The following is a 20,543-nucleotide window of genomic DNA, read 5'->3' as shown; positions in this document are numbered from 1 at the left end:
TCATGGACCCATATTAAAATGCGAGGCAATAAAACATGTATGACAACAGCGACAGGGAAGGAAAATGAAGAAGACATCGTTTGAGACCTCCATACTTCTGACTGGCCTGAAAGGCCCACTGTCCAATAAAATGTAAAACACAGCCTATGTTTGTGTGGACTAAAATCTTTTTGTTGGTAACTTATTGCAAGTTGCACTTGGCAGTTCACCAGACCAAACGAAAACGGGCCCCCGTGTTGGTCTGCGCAGTCCTTCGGCTTCAACTCCCAAGTCACCAGTAAAAGGACCTGGACAGAAAGTTTGCAGCTGTGCTTAGCCAGCTGGCGGCACCTTCCGGGTGCGACCCGACACGGGACACAGCTTTGTCCTGCTCTTTCGAAGGGCTTTCGTCTTCTGGCAAATATTCCGGGAGGTCTGTATTCTGCTCCACTTCCACGGGAGTATCTTGGAATGGAATCAGCAACTGTTTAATGGGAATAGGAAGCAACAATGTATTGCCTGGTTCGTATAGTCATGGTTTTGGCCTTGCGGCCAATGCATACCCGAGCGTGCCACTAACACAAGGCCCTTTTAAAAGGATATTTAAATGTGTTTTAGACTCTGACAAGACTAAGGTTGAAATCCTATCCACACTTACTTGGATTGTAGGTGCATTTAACACAGCAGACCTTCTGAGCAAAGAGACATATAATTTCATTACATTTGATCAGGCTATCACATGCAATGAAGCATGTTTATAGTTGTTTTTTTTAAATTAAATCACCAATTTTAACTCTTCAGTTCATCTCCTGAACTTTCACCCACTGCTCCGAACATTTGGATAAAGATAAACGCCTATGCTGTAGGGCTTTCTGGACCAAGGTCTAATTACCTATTTAATAAAGACACTGTCCCAGCAGTTACTAGCTAATATAACTGATTAATTCAGAAGACTTCATACACTTCTACCAACAGTAGCTTAACCTGGAGCAATTAAGGCACAATATATTTTGTATCTTGGCTCCCTGAAACCACCGTACAGTTCTCCTATCTCCTGCTTTGGAACACCCAGTTCTAAAATGCTGAACCTATGCTTAGCCTTTAGGCCTGCCAAGTACAATTGGCAGGGAAACTCATGTGCAGGTGCTTCCTGTGAGATGATCTGTGCATGAAAGCTCACATTACTACTTCATTTCATAGTGGCCTTGCATTCCCTGGTTTCACAGAAGAGGTGGGTGAAGCCCCTGTCTGCACGGAGCACCCTGCATGCAGCCATTGAATTTCTATACTCCAGGACTACCAGCAGCAAGCTCTTATTCTCCAGTGGCTCTCTCACCTCTTCTCCCCTTTCATCTTTCACCACTTGCTGGGCTTTCATAACTTTGGTTGATGCTATTGCTGTTGCCAATGCCTGCACAGAGAAAAAGAGAAGTGGACAGTAAGAGCAGGGTCCCAACCCCAAAGAAGAGGGTCCCAACCCCACTGGAACCCCACTCACCTCTGCTTTTAGATCTGATCTGATTCGGACTACACATCTTTGAACTGCCATTTGAAAAGTAAAGCTGATAACCCCTTTAATTTTCAACAAGGCCTCTTCACACAGGTTTCGCCGAGACTAAAAATTAAGACATGCAAATAATTGGAAACGTCACTTTGTATGCGAGACAACATATTCAGAGAAGAAAGTACCACAACACATAAGCAGAATGCCATTTTAAACAAGTAAACATAGAATTGCTTCGAATATTTTTAAAAAAAATAAAACATCATTTCTACTTACACTCTGAAGACAAACCAGGATGGAATCAACTGTGAGTAATGAGGGGAAAGTGCTGAAAAGCAAAGACTGCTTTTCTCCGTATGATCAGCTAAACAGTCCCCTGTGGTTAAGTTCTGACTGACTCAAATGCTCATTGATGAGCAGTTAGTGTTTAAGTTGCTATTTATCAGACACCTTGCATCCATACTGACTGAATGCATCAAAGCAGTTGCTGTATCCTTTAGCTACCTCATCTGTGGCAGCTCATGGACATCACCACTCTGCACAGACTGAACTCTGATTCAGAGGAAAGTGTCTGCTCACAAAAACACCCACCAATGTTATGCTTAAAGCAAGCGACAGTACCCACTGTGCAACAACGCAGCACTGACCCATGCTAGCTTGTACCTGCTCAGCTTTATCCCGGTATGACTTTAATATGTTTACAGTTTAAAAGGGCAGCAACATAGCAATAGGCTGCTTCTTAGAGCTGGCGCAAGGACAGTATTTTCACTGCATCAGCATGTTAAGGCAAATCTGAAGCAGGCCACACGAGTTCAAAGCAGCAAGCCCTATTGTTTTGTTTGTTTTGAGATGTGGCTATTTTCCTGGGTGCTGAGGTCATTCACAGGTCAGTTTCTGCCTGCATAGCATTCTGACTCCTACACACCTCTCCATACTCAGGTTAGTGACCAAGCCTGTGCTTATCGTGCGAAGAGGCAGAGATGACCTTTCTCCCATGGCTTTCAATCAGCCTCACATTGATAATGTTATTAAGTCAAACTATAGGATGAGATCCAGACTGAATTGGCAATTTGTACCTTCCTGGGGCAGATTCCCCACCCCTCATGTCATTCCTCAGGTGGGACTTCCTAAATGTCCAGAAAAAGAAAGCAGAAAGTTCTAACACAAGTTTGCCTTCAGGTAATGTCTATATGAAGCGGAAGTCAGCATCTGCGATAGCGTCTAATCTTTGCCCTGATGAGCAAATGGACGTATTTTGCAGGTGACAAAGCAAAAAGCAGCACTGTCCATTGAAGTACACTGCGAAGCATACAGAAAGCTTTAAAAAGGAGGTAACTGAAATGAAAAGCTGTTCCATTGTTATTACTGTGAAATAGAAAATAAGACATTCAATTACTGTATTCTACTTTCTTTTGTTGATATTGGCTTATAGCAGAATTCTTACAAGTGCCGACTATTAAGACAGCGCCTGCACTTGAAAGTCAAGGTGATCTATGAGCCCTGGGTTGGATGCAATGCTAAATCTCAGCTTGCGCTCGAGCTCTTGCGCCAGCAGAAACAAGAAATAGACTTCTACAGCCACTTGCATTAAAGACAGTCTTGTTGTATCCCCACTTGCATTGCCACTTGCACAAGATGTCATGCAACCAATTTTGGGGCACTGTGACATATACAGCAGAAAACATTTGGTGTTGCACAAGTAGAGCTGCACAAACTCCATTTATGTTTCTGCTTGGGTATCACTGGATCCAAACCACTGTACTGTGTTCACCTTAGCAGTTTAAGGAAATGGACGGCTATAGCGAATCATTCTTCAACACTAGGAAAACAGATGCTATTAAGCCCTTTAACGAGTTGAATCCAACCAGATTTTCTGCTGTTGAAGGGAAGTAAGAAGGGAAGTAGAAAAGCCCCTTTGACTATCAAAAAGGCTATTGCAGGAATCATGGGACCAGCATGAACAAAGGATATGCACAACGAAGACTAGAGGAAGGAGGGGGAATTAGGGGAAATGGAATGAAGCCTGGCTGGATCCAACCCAATGTGCTTTCCCTCCAATTTCTTGCAAATGTTTATTGGTATGCTCTCTCTGAATTAAATGTGGCTTTTCATGTCTTACTTTTTGTTAGCAACTAGAAATAAGCATCTTTGCCATGACACATGAAGGGATAGAATTGCAAGGCTATGCATTAGCTGTGTTCAGGAGAGTATACAGACTGCGTTTAGATGTGCTGACCTCAGACCATTCACTGTGTAATGTGTACTTAAACTGGCAGGCAAAAAAGAAATGGGCAGCATTTTTCTGGCTTTTAGAAAAGCTTTGGAGACAGTGATGGGCAAACAAACGAGCTACCAGGTCAGGAAACAATCAGTTCCAATAGCTTATCCCTGTTAAAACTAGGTTAAGAAAGAGGGGTAATGGGGAATGGGGATTAGAGGTAATTGAGGAGGGGTGCACATTATGCATCCAATTAACAACAGCCAACTTGGAGAAGACTGGATCTATACAGACCGGACTGTAACTGGCTTACTTGGCAAAAATGTAAGCCACAACAGATCAGATTAGATCATTTAAAATGGCTACAAAACGGAAAATGCAGAGACCTCCAGGCATGTGTGGAGAGCATGCTCCAATGGCTTTACGTGCTGTTTGGCAGCCATAAAAAGGCGAACATGGCCCTGGGGTGTTATCTACAGGGGAACAGAGGATAAATTTTAGAAGTTATTCTGACATTGCATAAAGACTCCACTGAGACCTCATTATCACAACAGTTAGCTGATAGCCAAAGAAATTTCAGACAATGAGACAAGATGTCCAAAAGAGAGGGAGAGATAAAGGGCCAGCTAAGGAAACTCAACATTTCCTTAGGACTAAATGCAAACAAGAGCATGATTCTGAACACCTTTTTTTCCTAAGAGGGAAAGCGACATTTTTGGTGCAATCACCTCGCTATAGTGAAAGAACTATGTCAACTCCAAGATGGAATATGCTAATTGCCAAAACCAGAAGTGAGTGAAATTGACAATGAAATTGATAATCCCAGGCATGTTTGCTTGAATGAAAAGCCCACCAAGTTCAGGATGATTTACTGTCAGGTAAGCATGGAGTGTGGCCTTTCTGAAGTAATTTATGAACACATTTATGGCGTTTCTGAAGTAAGCCTCTTGGGACAATTTGCATTATGAATCAATATTTATACAAACTCTTCCTACGCACTTCTTACATAGAAAAACTTGTAACACAATCTATAATATAATTATACTTAATGGCTTGGATCCTGTCCAGATTTCAATGGATACAAGGAGGGAGCTGATTTCACTCATTATTCCCTTTTGTGGCAGCTCAAAACACATCCCAAAATGCTGGAGGATGGGGCACAGATTAGAGGAGGAACTGAAGTCTCCCATGGGGAGGATTGGTGAAAATCAGCTCCCTTTGTGCCTATGGGAATCTAGTAAGGATTGCAGCCAATATTTTAGTACTTAATATAAAGCATTCTCAGTATTACACAGGATTCTCAGTAATTTGCTTGAGACAGGCAAATTGAAACCATGCAAAATAAAGAGTCATCCTTCTCCAGCGTCAGTAACAGGTCAAAATACTGGAGAATTCCTTACCGAATCATCAAGACCATCTATGTGCAAAACAACGGTTTTAGCGCGCTTATTTGTACTTCCCAGGAAAAACTGAGCTTTCCGACGCCGAGAATTCATCTCATTGACATTGTCCATGTCAGACACACTGGAAGACTGAAGAATGTCATATATTTCTGAAGCTAACAGTTTAGTCTCCCCGGGTGTTGTGGTCCTACGGCAAAGCAAATTGGGGAAAAAAGGTACGGATTTAGCTTTGCAACTCTTTTTCCAAAGACAGGTGAAAATAAATGAAACCAACAGAAACTTCAGAAGTGTTGCCTTTGAGATGAAATTAGGAGCGAAAGCTAGAACTAAGGTAATTTTACACATTTCTCTGATTGCTCTTCAATTGAAAAATATTTGCTTAATAGAAAAGTGATAGCAGCACATTTCATTTTATTCAGAAATGCCAGGAGAGGAAGACCAGATAGAAGAGTTTATATATGAACAAGCGGGGACCCACAGGGACTTGTAGGGTATATCTCATTTTCCCTTCCCCATTATTTCTTCTTTCCCTTTCCTTAAGCCCTCACAGCATCTCTTCTTTTCATGCTTCCTTCTCTCTTTCCCATGTGAGAAATGTGTGACTGCCCAAGGTGAGCTTCTATGGCAGAATGGGGATTCGAACTTGGGTCTGCCAGATCTTAGCCTGAAACTCTAACCACCGCTACACCACACTGATTTCCATGGGGTGGCTTGCTATTGAACAGTAGTAAGCAGCCAGGCCTGGGTCAGGCTTGCAATCTGCATTATAGCACGTTGCCTGGTTGGCACTCAAAATAAGCTAGAAATGTAAGAAGAATATCCCCCTTCAAATAATCACTATAGGTGGAGATACCAAGCCCAAAAGGTAGCTGTGGCTGTAGCATCATCTACCCAACCAGAACTCGAAGGATATTCTTGAGTGAAAAAGGAATTAATTAGGTGACCAAAACAAAAGTATTTTACTAATGGACAATTCAACCACCCTTATATTGACTGGGTAAATTCTGGTCATGACAAAGACAAAATTTCTAGACACCACAATTAATTGTGCATTGCAACAGTTACTTATAGACCCAACTCTAGGCTGGACGCTGAGTGTTGATCTGAACCTGGTGGGAAGCACAAGCGTTCAACCAGTTGGGAACAGCAATCACAGTGATACATGTAAACGGAAAGTTGTCCAAAATGTCCAATGTGGCCACATTTAAGTTAAGAGAAATTAGTCAAAAGGAAGTTGAAAAGAAATGTAAAGAGGAACAAATGTCTTCTGGATGCTTGGAGGCTCTTTAAAACAACCATCACTGAAGCTCAGATAGAATGCATAGAACAGGTTAGGAGCATTAAAAAACAAAAACAACTCCTCCTCATAGCGATGGCATAGCGATGTTTGTATGCATGCGCACATCAAGACTACAAATGCACATCACCTAAGAACCCTCACATAAGAGGCACAGACTGGACACGTGATATGGTTGAAGCCATTTAGTTAGCAAATGATATAGTCCATGACACCATTAGAGTTGGGTCTAAACCTACTCCCAAGAGCTCAGAAACAAGCCAGATCTTACTGGCATAACTCCATCCTGGGTTCTCTTTCTTGGTCACTCTCAGTGTGATAGCGGCAGAATGTAGGGAACCAGCTTTTTAGATGGTGAATAAGCAGTGACTTCTTCCTTGTAATACATTAGAGTTTACGACAATTACTGGGAAATATGTACAAAATACTTCTTAGGCAATTAAAGTGTCATCCGTTGACAACAGAGGTTCCCAGAGACAAAAACATATTTTTCTCCTCAGGGTAGCTGCCATCACACACAGAAATTCAGCAAGGGGGCAGAGGACAAAAAAAAGCCAGTTGCTAATCCTGCTATTTTTCCATAGACCTGCAATACTGCCAGTCTGGCCTCTTTCACGTACACTAACATCACATTACAACCTGCTGCCCCTTAAAAACAAAAAAAAACATCTTGAGCAATCTTTATTTCTGATTCCGGCAGGCTGTCAGGAAGGGACTGCATATCACACGAGAACCTTCATAGCTTTGCAATTTGCATGGAAGATTGCTGCATTTCTAACATCATTTGGACAATGCCCAAGTGTCATGTTTAATAGATGCCATAGTCACAATCTCTCTGTTGCCCCAATTCAGTCTTCTTGTCCTTTCCACAGTCCCATAGCATATCAGAGCTCAACACAACCAGAGATTGTTCTTTTAAACCATACAATTCCTTCCCCCCCCCGAAAGGCTCTTCAAAAATCAGTCAACTACGTTCAACAGATGAGTAAGACCTTTCCTGAAGAATGTCACTGATGTAGTTAGGTAGCAGATAACCCCAGAAACAAGGTGAAACTGAAGGGGCAGTAAAATCAAGGAGGCAGAAAACTTCAGTCTTAAACCCTGTGCCTCTTGAGCATAGGTTGTGTGACAGGATATTCCTCAACCCTTCTTGCCATCTACTTCCTTCATTCCCACCTCCATTGCACTGCCTTCTCAAGTATAGCCAACCTGCATTCCCACCCTTTCATGCTAATATCACACCCACCATCCTGTCCCCAAGACCTGGAGTCAGTTTCTGAAATGAGAGGCTCTCGTACAGCTCCAGACAGCCTAGGAGTTATAGGAGGGGCTGTGGCTCAGTAGAGCATCTGCTTGACGTGCAGAAGGTTCAATCCCTGGCATCTCCAGTTAAAGGGACTAGGCAAGTAGGTGATGTGAAAGACCTCTGCCTGAGACCCTGGAGAGCCACTGCCAGTCTGAGTAGACAATACTGACTTTGATAGACCAAGAGTCTGATTCAGTATAAGGCAGCTTCATGTGTTCATGAGTCCTAGATGAAGCCCTTCTCTGTAATGAATTTACAGCCCTTAATCTTTGTCTGACCCCCTCAAGAGCTATTTTCACTCGACTATCAATCTTTGGCAAACATTCAAGTCCTTGTATTGGCACACAGATCTTCCTCTACTTGCTCCCAGACAGCACCTCAGCCAGTGGCTGGAAGTTGGGATGTATCCAAAACTAGCTGATACCAATTATAACATTTTGAAAACCTGTGTCATAAATTAAGACTGGACAAATTAAGACTGAGGGAATGACCCAACCTGACAAACAAAGTTGTGTACCCAAAAGGTTAGGTGAATTTAAATGCAATTAAACAATAAATTATATTTATTACAAAGTGCTATGCATATATTAAAAACAAGACCTTATGGCAACAAATAAAGGGTTGATCAACTAAAACCATATGGCAAATGCGGAGGCCAAAATGTAGGTACCTAAATAAGTTAAGACTGACCAGAATAGTTCCTATGAATTTTTGCATGTCCATACACAATTTAAAAATGACCTGGAATCTTTGCAAATACAGCTCCGTAATATTATCGGTAAAGCCTGGAACCAGTGTGAAAGCCACCAGTAACTTCATCACTTGGGCGAAAGCTACATGGTCAAAACATGACACTCAATTTGTTCCAACCACTCTGCAGTTTTGAAGCACTACAGCACAAGGTTTTTCCCTGATTGGCTGATCAAAGAACTCTAGTTGGGGGAAAGAAAGGAGCAGAGCATGCACCAGGAGATGGAATGCAAAGTAGCTTTGAATGCTGAAATTTGTAACACAGTAAAAAGCCTGCTTGGCTAGGCAAACACATTCTCCAAAGAACCAAATTACCTATTAGCAAAAACTAATATTAAAAACTTTGGCATCCCAATTGAGAACTAAGAGTAGAAACAAAATTTTCAACTAAACAGAGTGCCCTAATCAGAAGAAGAGTTGGTTTTTATATGCTGACTTTCTCTACCTTTTAAGGAGAATCAAACTGGCTTACAATCTCCTTCCCTTCCTCTTCCCACAACAGACATGTTGTGAGGGAAGTGGGGCTGAGAGAGTTCTGAGAGTATTGTGACTAGCCCAAGGTCACCCAGCAGGTTTCAGGTGTTGGAGTAGGGAAACCAATCCGATTCACCAGATTAGAGTCCACCACTATGCTACACTGGCTCGGCTTTGGTACAATTTCCCATAATTCTGGAATGACACCATCCTATAAAATAATACTAAACACATCTAAAGTTGGTTTCTAAGTTGTTTTTCAAAATGGTTATGCAACTGTCCCTGCCCAGGTAGCCTGTCAAATCCTGGCTAATTTTCTTTCCTTTCTTTTTTTTATGTTTTTAATATTTTCTTTCATAGTAACAGCTTTAGATTCATATCTATTTTATGGTCTCCTAGTAATTGTAGGAAGCAAGAAATTAACTGCTATCAATTTTGGTCTCCCTTCCCCGACAAATCTTAACACGCTGCAAAAGTTTGAACTACATTCTCAGAGGAGTAGATTGGGTTGGTGGATACTTCATATTACTGCCACTAGATGGCAATGTTGCCTTTTCATGACTTCAGGATTATATTTCGCATCCATAAGGGATTTGTCTATGTGATGTTTCTAATTCATCCCAAAGACAGACATTTCTTCTTGAAGAATAATTGAGGGCATCAGAATTTAGGATGTTGCCAGCCTAGACTTTTGCTTCAGTTCTTTAATAAACTATCTTCTCCCTCTTCTCTCAACTCTCTTGTATGAAACATCTACAAGTAACTGATTTGAAAGCATGCCACATGACATGTTTGCAAATTCTATAAAGGCATTTTTCTGTAAGGGAAAAACATATTTCTTAGGACGGGGTCCCCAACCTTTTCGAGCTTGTGGGCACCTTTGGAATTCTGACACAGCATGGTGGGTGCATCCACAAAATGGTAGCCACAGGAGACTTGGACCACCCTCAAAATAGCTGCCACAACTTCCAGTCACACAGTGAAGATCCTTGTGCTGTGGTGGCAGCTGCTGCCAAAGCAATGGTTTTAAAAATCAGCACAGACAGTCAACTCTCTCACACACATCAAAAACCAATCACCTCAGGCAGTCAACTCTGTCATGGCCCATCAGTAACCTTGTGGGGCAATAGCCCTGTCTGGCCCCGCCCATTTTCTAGAAACTTTGTGGGTTCCAGGAAAGGCGTTGGCAGGCGCCGTGGCACCCATGGGCACCATGTTGGGGATCCCTGTCCTAGGATAACCTCTCTTTGGAGGAAGTGTGAAGAGGACTACCATAAAAGCAAACAGTAAGCTTCCATCAGCTATCTTGGGAGCTCAGTTTGGTAAAGTACCCATCTTTTTCAATCATACAGCTGAGTCACAACAGAAACAAAAACCTGTCTTGACTGTATACAAGGTTAAAAACTAGGTTACTCCTACTGCTCGAGAATCTATCTTCTTCCAACAGTAACACAGATCTACTAGGTAAATTAAATTATGTAAGAAACTTATTACCATTTCATTTTTGATATGGTTTCTTCCTGATCTTTCCAGTTTTAAACCAGTACTAAAAACCATTACCACTAGCTGTTCAATTTTTTAAAAAGAAAATTACATTTAACTATCTTTAGGTGCATTTACAACTCGAATGTCTGTTATATGCTACCAATTCCCATTTATGGCGACCCTATGAATTAATAATCTCCAAAATATCCTATTTATTAACAGCCTTGCCCAGGTCTTATAAAATGAAGGCTGTGGCTCAGTTTACAATCTGTTTCATATTGGGTCTTCCCCTTTTCCTACTGCCTTCAACTTTTCCTAGCATTATTGTATTTTTCAGTGATTAATCAATAACTTTCAAATTCAGTAAGAACTTTTAAAAACAGTAATTACCCCTCTAAATTTCCATTTGGCCCTCATGTTTTATGAGCTTCATGAATCCTAACTGTCAGAAGGCTTTTTTCCAGTACTTTTTAAATCTTATTGCATTTGATAACAATGTAAACCTTTAACATTATCACAACAGCCTTCACATAAATTGCAACTTTTTCAGATGGCTTCTGACGAAGAGAGCTTTGACTCTCAACAGCTTATACCCAAAAAATCTTGTTGGTCTCTACGGCGCTACTGGACTTGAATCTAGCTCTGTAAGTAACAGGGTTGCCATTCTGAGCTGTATTATGGCAACACCACCTAATCCAATTCGCTCCCTACTTCATATTCCATTGCCTAGAAAATGAGCCATTACTTAGCCAAACCAAAACTTAGCCATTACTTAAACAAAAATGTACTTTACTAATTCAGCTGCAGGGTTTGGACAGACCACCAATCTCTTAGTCATACCTGAGAGTTGCATTAAGCAAGCCACCTGCTAGCAAGACCCTGACCTGGACGCCCCAAGCTAGCCCAGTCTCCTCAGATCTCAGATGCTAAGTAGGTTCAGCCCTGGTTAATTCTTGGATGGGAAACCACCAAGGAAGACCAGGGTTGCTATGCAGAGGCAAGCAAAGGCAACACATCTCTGTTCTTCTCTTGCCTTGAAAACCCTGCAGGATTACCATCAGTGGGCTGTGACTTGATGCACTTTCTACCACATCGCCAGCTGTCGGGGGGGGGGGGGAATACCAACACTCTGTTAAATATTTCTCTTTGACAGTATAGGAACAGAACAGCAGAAAAAAATAAGCTGCCATTAGTTCCATTAAAAATATGATAGGCTTCCATTGGTTTAAGTATTTCATTCCATATTTTAAGCTCAAACTTTTATCAGCAGATCTTTCCTGTGTGTTTGTGACTGTCTCACAAGAGCAATGAGAATCTTAGACAGTGTCCATTTTTATCAAATGTCTCATTGAGAATTTCTGTTTCTCATGTTTTCCCCCTGTGTGTACAGTCCCAGCAAATTACCCAAGAGGTCAGGATAGTTTGCCCATCAACTTTTAAAATATTTAACGGCGCTACTCATTTTGTAAAATAAACTCTTTGGGTTGAATCCAAACTAAATAGTCAATTCCCACCTGTGCCTCTTTCCCCCTGCCGATCCCCCTCATGTCATTCCTCAGGAGCAGCAATTCCACGAAGTTCAGCTGGCTGCAATGGAAGGGGAAAGGCAGGAAAATTCCATTCTGTCATTGGAAAATTTAATCCAAATCCAACCCCCAATGTGGAAGACGGAAAAATATCACCAGGTTTTCTATTAAAGTTTCCTTGAGGAGTCAAGCTGTTGGGAGTTCCGGAATCAGCCTCATCTCACAGGAAGACACCACTTTCTTTCCTCACAGCAACTTTCTAAAAGAGACGCACAATCCATCCTAATTTTTCTAGCGCCAGTGAATAATTAAATTTCCTGAATCACAGGCAATTAAAAATTGCTCAAAATTAGAACCAGGGGGTAGCAAGACACAGAAGGGCATGTATAGGGAAATGCATATAAAAGACTCCTGTGCAATTGAATACAGGTTAATAGTACTGATGGTCTTAGGCAAGTAATAAATTGGAAAATGGTGTTGGAAGCAGTTCAGCTCGTGGACCCGTTGGCCAAAGCAGACCAGCTTGGAAAAAATAAGTGCTTCCAGCTAAGTAATTGAAAATCTTGATTTCATTAATTTGTTACTCATTATCAAGAGGTACTGGTTACCCCAAATCCCCAGCAGTATTTTAATTTATACTGAAAGACAGACATCATAAAAGTACTAAATATTAAAAGAGAAGCTATAAACATTGACAACCTAGAAGTGACTTTCTATCAAAACAAAATAAGCCTAAATAAAAAAAAATAGAGAGAACCCGGAGGCATTCATTATGTACTTTGCAATATTGAGAGAGGCAATAACTGAACTACTAGCTCAGAAACTGAAGATCTTCACAGTGTCTCTGACATGCTACATTGCTGTCAGTACATCTATAATATAATGGTGTCGCCACTGTATCTCTGGACCACAAAAACAAGGGGGGAGGAGTGATAGACATATTAAAGATTTCAGGATTGTGATTAGCAACTTCACTTCAGGCAATTCTACCCTACTTGTAGGGGCAATATTCCATAACACTGTCATTTAGCCTAAAACCATTCCTGGTACTGCTTTACTCTAAGATCTGAGTAAGACTCAAGAAGTCTCTTTGGTACTGAAATATTTTTGCACAGTAAGTAGTGCTGTACACTAGCAGTCCAACATTAAATGAGTCTTAAGTAGCATTGCATTTACATTTATTTTCTGCTTTTCTTCCCAGGTGGGACTCAACTTAGTTAGAAGAAGCAACCATGAAATTCTGTTTGCAAGTCGCAAGTATTAGACTGTAGTACCTCTTCCTATCACATTCATCCAGCAACTGCTTCTGGATGAGTAATTTGCCAATTGTGGGCTATCACACTAGGAACACCTACACTTAAAAGGACCAAATGGTTTGTACCCAAAAGCTGTTTTCCACCAGCCTAAAGAGGGGCGATAAATATTGAAACTTAGGTGTTTACTTTCAAATTCCATCAGGATAGAGTACACCTTTGATAAGCAGCCTACAGGAAACACAAGGGCCTACTAAATACCTGCTGAAAGAATGTCAGTTGGCTAGTCATAGCATGACAATTCATGACCTTTTATCTTCAGTTACTCTAACAATGCCACAGTGGGCTGTATTCTACTACTCTGCTCACCCTAGTGGAGTTTTCTTCCAGAGTTGGTAGAAGGTTCCAGATTTACTGGAGTAGAGTAGTAGAATACAACCCAGTGATGTGGATCCAACTATTTTTTCCAGGGAGGAAAGGTGACCACCAAAAAGGCTATGCAGGGATCATGGGACCTCCATGGATAAGAGTCACATGAGACAGCAGTTGCAGTAAAGAAGGGAATTGGGCAAGACAACAGTGGAAAAGTTGGTTGGATCCACTCCAGTGCCTGGATAAGTTTTCTGGCTTACTCCCATTAGTGATGAATTATTTATTTATTATTTACTTCACTTACACCCCACCATTCTCCACAGTGAGGAACCAAAGCAGCTTACATTGTTCTCCTCTCCTCCATTTTATCCTCACAACCCTGTGAGGTAGGTTAGGCTGAGAGTGTCCGACCAGCCCAAGGTCACTCAGCAAGCTTCCATGGCAGAGCAGCGATTTGAACCACTAAAGCAGCTTGCAAATTCCTCTGCAATTCCAGAAGAATGTACATGGCTCCAAATTGCCTATTAATACAAGATATTATTTCTCGCCCCTGTATGCCAAACGAAGTGCAAGCATTTTCATGGTTTGTTACTATGCTCAGACACTGTCTAAAGTGAAAATAACTGCCAGGTATGCAACTATAAGCTTCAACCCTGTATTCCGCCAATTTTAGCCCCTTCTTGTCTACTCCTCGACCATGTTGCTTGTTTTTCTTCCCATGTTCTTATTTTTATCATTTTCAAAAGATGTTTCCCTATCCAAGCTTGAAAAGCAAGAGGAATCTAAATGCAAGAGGTAAATTTACTGACCTCTGTTTAAATCCCCTAATAAGATTACCTCTTCCTTTAAGGTCAATTACCATGATTATGTGCTTAGAAAATGATACCGGAGTAGAGTTAAGTATATAGATACAACCAACTGTGATTCTAATACTTCCCCTCTGCCCTTTCAGAAACAGGAAATGGGCTTCAAGCTAGCTAATTATACCTCTAGTCTTATTAGGAGAAGCTACATGATAAACAACTTATTTAAAATAGAGAGGTACTTCTAGTATTCCTTGTTTCCTAAATAAATAATACATCTGGATTATCTTTCTGGATAGTATCTTGCCATTTCCTCTTTCTGAGATGGCTATCTAAGACATAAACCTTGACTAATGGAAACATGATTTCATTAAAAATTGCTGTAAACTAATGTATTAATATTATTAATCTAGGATCAAATTAGTCATATTTCCTTATAACCTGAGGAATTTCTTTCCTGAATCCTTCATTCTAACCCAGACCTGTTATCAATATCGTGTAATATCTCAGCTTCAAACGGTTTTCCAAACCCAAAAGTTTCAAAGATTCCCTGAATTTCTGAGGTAATATATCTAGTCTTTTCTTGAAAGCCACCAATTCCAAAGGAAAGCTCTATTAGTACACAATTTTCTTCAGTCCAAGGATCAAAAATCTCAATTCTTTTCATCCCCTCAAAATACAAAGTGAAAAATTAGCAAATATCAGAACATGCTGTCCACCCTTTAGCATATACAGTGATTACGGAATACTTCAAGTAATTTTTTGGAATGTTTTCATCAACAAACCATGAAAATATCTGTTGCCACAATAGACTCAGTAACTCAGGCAATGCTGACTCTGCATAGAAGCCCAGTTTAATCTAAGGTAACCAATTCATGCAAGGTATAGAGAAAGGCATAGAGAAAATCCATTAATGCAGCATAGGAACATAGAGAATTGATTCATGGTGTAGGAACAGGGAAATCAATTAATGACGTATAGCCACTGGAAAGATAACAGCACAGTTCATTCAAAAAGGTTCAACTTGTTAAATTCAGCCCAATTCTTGAAGTATACTACCAGAAACAGAAACAATCATGAAATGTAGTAACATAAAAATAGCAGTACTATAGATTTTTTTAAAAAAGGTAAACTCTTAAGCATATCAGCTCAATTATAAATTCATGGAACATAACAGCATAAAAGGTAGCAGCACATTTCAGGCAAATGGTCAACTCCTTAGGGTAGCACACGGTTATTTCAGAAATGACTACCGGTAATTCATGAAACAAAGCAGCACCAAGGGAAGCATTTCATGAAATAGCCCAGTGATGATTCATGAGATGTAGCATCTAATCCAATAATTCAAAAAGAAAAAAGACAACTTGAAGTGTAACAGCCCTGTTCAATCAGAAGTGGCAAGTTCAAAAATGCAGCAGCAAATATAAACATGTTGATTTTTCTAAAGCAAAGTTCAGCCAAATTCACAGCAAACTTAAGGTTTAAGCCCTCTCTACTGGTCCCTACTGAAGGGTTCTTCTACCCTGCTGGTGATGCAACTACCAACCACAGAAAAATAGGAGCCCTCCAGAAGGGGTCACCTTGCTTGCAGTCTGGACAGGAAGGTCATCTGTCTCCTCATCTTCCCTCCATCCAAGTTTGAGAGACAGATGAAAATAAAAGACACACTTCAAGTGATTGAACAGCCCTGTTCAATCAGAAGTGGCAAGTTCAAAACTTTACTAAAATAAGTTACTTAACCCAGTCTGTAGCCTCATTGCTGCTATTTTCCCTGACCTTTGGCTCTTGCCCAAACTTACTATCAGTTGCGTAAATACACTACAAAAACAGGGGAAAGGTTTCTTCCCCCCCACCCCAAGGGGAAACAAGCCCTGGCACAAATAAAATTGTTTTTCAACAGGAGTGCAAATTCACTGTTGCTATAACTTGCAAAAGAGGCTTTTAAATATCCAGAGTGTTATAGCAAACAGCCATTTCTGCTTGCACAAGGCTGTCAGTCAGAGGATGAAATACTGAACTTGGAACAGCAGCCTGACAAGTTTGCTTACTTCTCATCTCTTAATCAATGCCTTTGAGAGCAGTGGAATTAACCATTGCACAATAGGAGGAAGTTGCTAGTAATCTACTCATAAAAATAACACTCAGGCAGAAAAAAAGACCAGGATTCCTAACAAAATACCATCGTATTTATAAGCATTAATTTTAGAGCTGCAAATATGATTAGTTTGTTCTGAAAGGACTATTTAGAACATAAGCCTTGACTAACAGAAATATGACTTTGTCTCATTAAAGTTGCACACTAATTTTTTTAATATTACAATCATTATTAATTCAGGATTGAGCATAATAAGATTTCCTTCTATCCTGAGGAACTTCTTCCCTGAAAACGTTGTTCTAATTCAAACCCATTATCAATATAATTTAATACTTCAGCTTCTATTTTCCAAATCCTATAAACTCTGTTTTCCAAATTTTCTTCACAAATTTCCAGGCTTCAAACTATTCATAACTGATCACCAGAGTCTGAAGTGATTATGTAAACTCTGGTTTGAAATGAGCATGTCCACCACCAATTTTGACGCAGCCAAATTTCCAAAAAGGATAGGGAGGAGTGAGAGAGAGAAGGCAGAACTGCAAGAAGAGAGGAAAGTCTCTAGTCTAGAGGGTACTCCTGGTATCTCAGGGTGCAAGTAAACCAGGAAAATTACACACTTGGCACTAAACTTATTTCATCAGAATTCTACCTTGCCTTTCACTGAAGGTGGTTTACAGATAAATATATAACAACTCACAATATAAGCTTTAAAAGCTTAACACAACAAAACCAATTAGCAGCAAAAAATATATACCTTGAACCAGAAGATTATGCTTAGCTGCTGCTGTTATAGGTAGTATGTTAAAGGTAGTATGGGAGAGCCAGCGTGGTGTAGTGGTTAAGAGGGGTGGTTTGGAGTGGTGGAGTTTGATCTGGAGAACCAGGTTTGATTCCCCCCTCCTCCACATGAGTGGCGGAGGCTAATCTGGTGAACTGGATTTATTTCCCCACTCCTACACATGAAGCCAGCTGGGTGACCTTGGGCAAGACACATTCTCTCAGCTTCACCTACCTCACAGGGTGTCTGTTGTGGGGAGGGGAAAGGAAGGTGATTGTAAGCTCGTTTGAGTCTCCCTTAAATGGTAGAGAAAGTTGGCATATAACTCTTCTTCTTAAACACAACAACAATAAAATAAATCCCCAGGAGTCATACAAATCAACAGAACAAACCTATCTCGTTGCTTCCAGGGCAGATTGATGACTTGGAGGGTACTGCTCTGAGGAAAACTGAAGATGGTAATGAACAGGGAATTTTACAGTGCAATCCTGGAGTTAGCTCTGCATTGGGTTGCACTGGTATGAATCTTACCAATTGGTTTGCCGGCCATTTGACAACATTGAAGACAAAGATAAAATGAACAAGAGCAACTAGGTAACAGTCTTGTGAGCTGGAGAAATGGGCCCTATTTTGGAAGATTCAATATGTCAGAGGTGAGACTCGATGCTGTCTTAGGTTTTTTGCAAGAAAGCTGACATTCCCACCTTTAAAATATTGCTCGGACTCAAATATTCATACCCGAGTCCAAACCCATGACCCAATTCTCAGTTACATTATTTTTTAAACAACTCTAGGGCAGAAACATCTGGATGGATCCCATTAATCCATTCTGCTAGTGGAGATGCTTTTCTCCTTCAGCATCAGGGAAAGGTTCCTTTTGGTGGAGAATGACACCTCAGGTGCTATATCTGCAGGACATAGCTCAATAGGAGTTATGCATAATTATTATAGATGGCATAGTATACTTACTTTTGTATTACAGTTTGTAAACTCAGCATCATACCAAGTTCACTCTTCATCTTCTCTCTGTTTGCACGACATTCAGCCAAATAGCGGAGAGCCTGTAACAAAGAGTATGTCATAGTAAATTATGGTTATATCCATTAGGTAAAGGTCCCCTGTGCAAGCACCAGGTCATTCCTGACCCATGTCACATCCCGACATTTACTAGGCAGACTTTTTTATGGGGTGGTTTGCCAGTTCCTTCCCCAGTCATCGTTTCTTTACCCCCAGCAAGCTGGGTACTCATTTTACCGATCTCAGAAGGATGGAAGGCTGAGTCAACCTTGAGCCAGCTACCTGAAACCAACTTCCGTTGGGATCGAACTCAGGTCGTGAGCAGAGCTTGGACTGCAGTACTGCAGCTTACCGCTCTGCACCATATCCATTACCTTATGAATATTTCCCCCAAAGAGTATCAAAATGCACCACAATATTTGATAAGTCTGCAAGAACAATGGTTAAAAATTATGCCAATTTAGCGTGCCAAGCAGTATCCAAACGTCATTCGGTACATGCGGATAGGAAAAGGACAGTTTTACAATTACTTTTATCCAGCACAGATTCTTAGTTGTGCTGTTGTCCACACCATTATTTTATTCATGTAGGTTTTGATCCTGCTTTTCTTCCAAGCAGTTCAGCATACATGGAGAAGTGGGTGGGGGGAGAGAGAATTAGCTTTTTGGCACAATGAGCTTTTACCCAGGCCCCCCCAGTTCTAGTCCAAGCACTCTGTAGATTTGCATGTTATCTCTGTGCTTTTGCTGATGAAGAAGCATTTCTCTGTGTTTGAGTTAATCAAAGTAGGCATTTTTGCACTATGAAAACTATTCCTTGGGGAACAAGCTTAAACACTTTTGGTAAACTGTTGCACTGCAGCATTTGGGGTTTTTTGCAGACCCTTTAACATTTACATTGTACTAGAGTTGTAAGATTGTACCTGCAGCATTTAGATAACAAATGATACCACAAGATCAAAAGTACTCAGATTGCAACCGAATTATTTTCATGATAACTTTGTTTACTCTCTTCTAGACTGCATTAATACAGGATGCCTGCTGCTATGACAACCGTGAACTGTTTCTTCTAATCAGTATTTTCATCATTTAAAACCTTCTTTGTAAATTAAGGGTTGAATCCAGTTTCACTTGTGTATGTGCAAGGTCACTTCTGCTTGCACAAGTATTGGTGACCTCCACCAATTTCTCCTTTACCATAATAGCTCTCCATGCCACATTCTGTCCTGTTCCACTGGCTCCCCAAACCCTATGGAATGATTTTTCAGGGATGCAACAGCCAAGATTCAACCAGTGAGCAGAGCTCTACCTGCAAATATCAGAACCCAAGCCATGGGTTTACAACTGGTCCTTAAGCCCTATAAAGGAGTACATGTGTCTGTAACACATTAAAAAAAATGTTGCTAGAATTTAGATATCTGAGAAGGTGGTTTATGTCAGATGTTATAGAACACACAGCAGCTCCTGGAGTGCTGAATTCATACAGACACTTTTCCTTTCTGAATGCCAGTTTGAAATGAATAAAAAAAGTCAACTACATTTTAAAAAGTATTAAGTCTGGATTGACTGCTGACTTGTTTATACCATTTTCTGCACTGGCTCACTGGGGTTTTGCAGCAGGTTCATTAACCACCATTTGTTTTAATTGTGGCATGTTGTATGAATGTACAAGTCACAATCTGTTGAATGGTCTCTTCCCTCACAGCCACTTGACCACAAATATAAGAATACAGGGAAGACATAAGAACACCACAAACTGACATTTACATACAAGCTGGGATTTGTTACTTACAAGTGGACTAACCAAACAACAGTTCGAATACAAACTTGGTCCCTTATATGCACAGGTATGTGCCGTGGCATTACAAAATTGGTACAGGCTAACTTTCTGAAACTTTTGTTACTGGCAAGATATTTTACAGAGAGGCATTTAAATTAATACACCAATGTATGTTTCAACAGCCTGTGAATGATCACTTAAAATTCAGATTTCAAATTTCAAGGGGCTTTCGATAACCAAGATGTAGAAAGTACACCAAAAGTGATGGCAAGATAAGGAAAATATACTTACAAGCAAGGCTGAATGGACAACTGGAGGATTGGGGTGGTCCAAAAATAAAATAAGCCCTGGTAGACATCCCTGATCCTGGACAATGGCTCTCCTGTTTAAGGGATCAGCTGCTAAATCCCTCAGCTGATTAACTACAGACAGTGCATCAGGCTCCTCGCTCATGGTGGGGTTCATTTTCCCTTGTCATACATAAAAATCCTCCTGTAAAGGAAA

General features: G+C 40.6%; 1 protein-coding gene across 1 annotated transcript; it reads right to left on the bottom strand.

The window, feature by feature from the left end:
* Positions 1 to 235: 235 nt before the first annotated feature.
* Positions 236 to 20,543, bottom strand: ARMC1 (armadillo repeat containing 1). Its single transcript, XM_056854316.1, has 6 exons — positions 20,331 to 20,543; positions 18,213 to 18,304; positions 5,102 to 5,291; positions 1,478 to 1,594; positions 1,316 to 1,390; positions 236 to 463 (listed from the first exon to the last, which is right to left on the bottom strand). Exons 1-6 carry the CDS (start codon positions 20,502 to 20,504, stop codon positions 272 to 274), a joined length of 840 nt encoding a protein of 279 aa, XP_056710294.1. The 5' UTR covers positions 20,505 to 20,543; the 3' UTR covers positions 236 to 271.

Source organism: Euleptes europaea, chromosome 8 (assembly GCF_029931775.1).
Source record: "Euleptes europaea isolate rEulEur1 chromosome 8, rEulEur1.hap1, whole genome shotgun sequence".
NCBI lineage: Eukaryota > Metazoa > Chordata > Lepidosauria > Squamata > Sphaerodactylidae > Euleptes > Euleptes europaea.
This window is presented reverse-complemented; position numbering and strand designations above follow the sequence as displayed.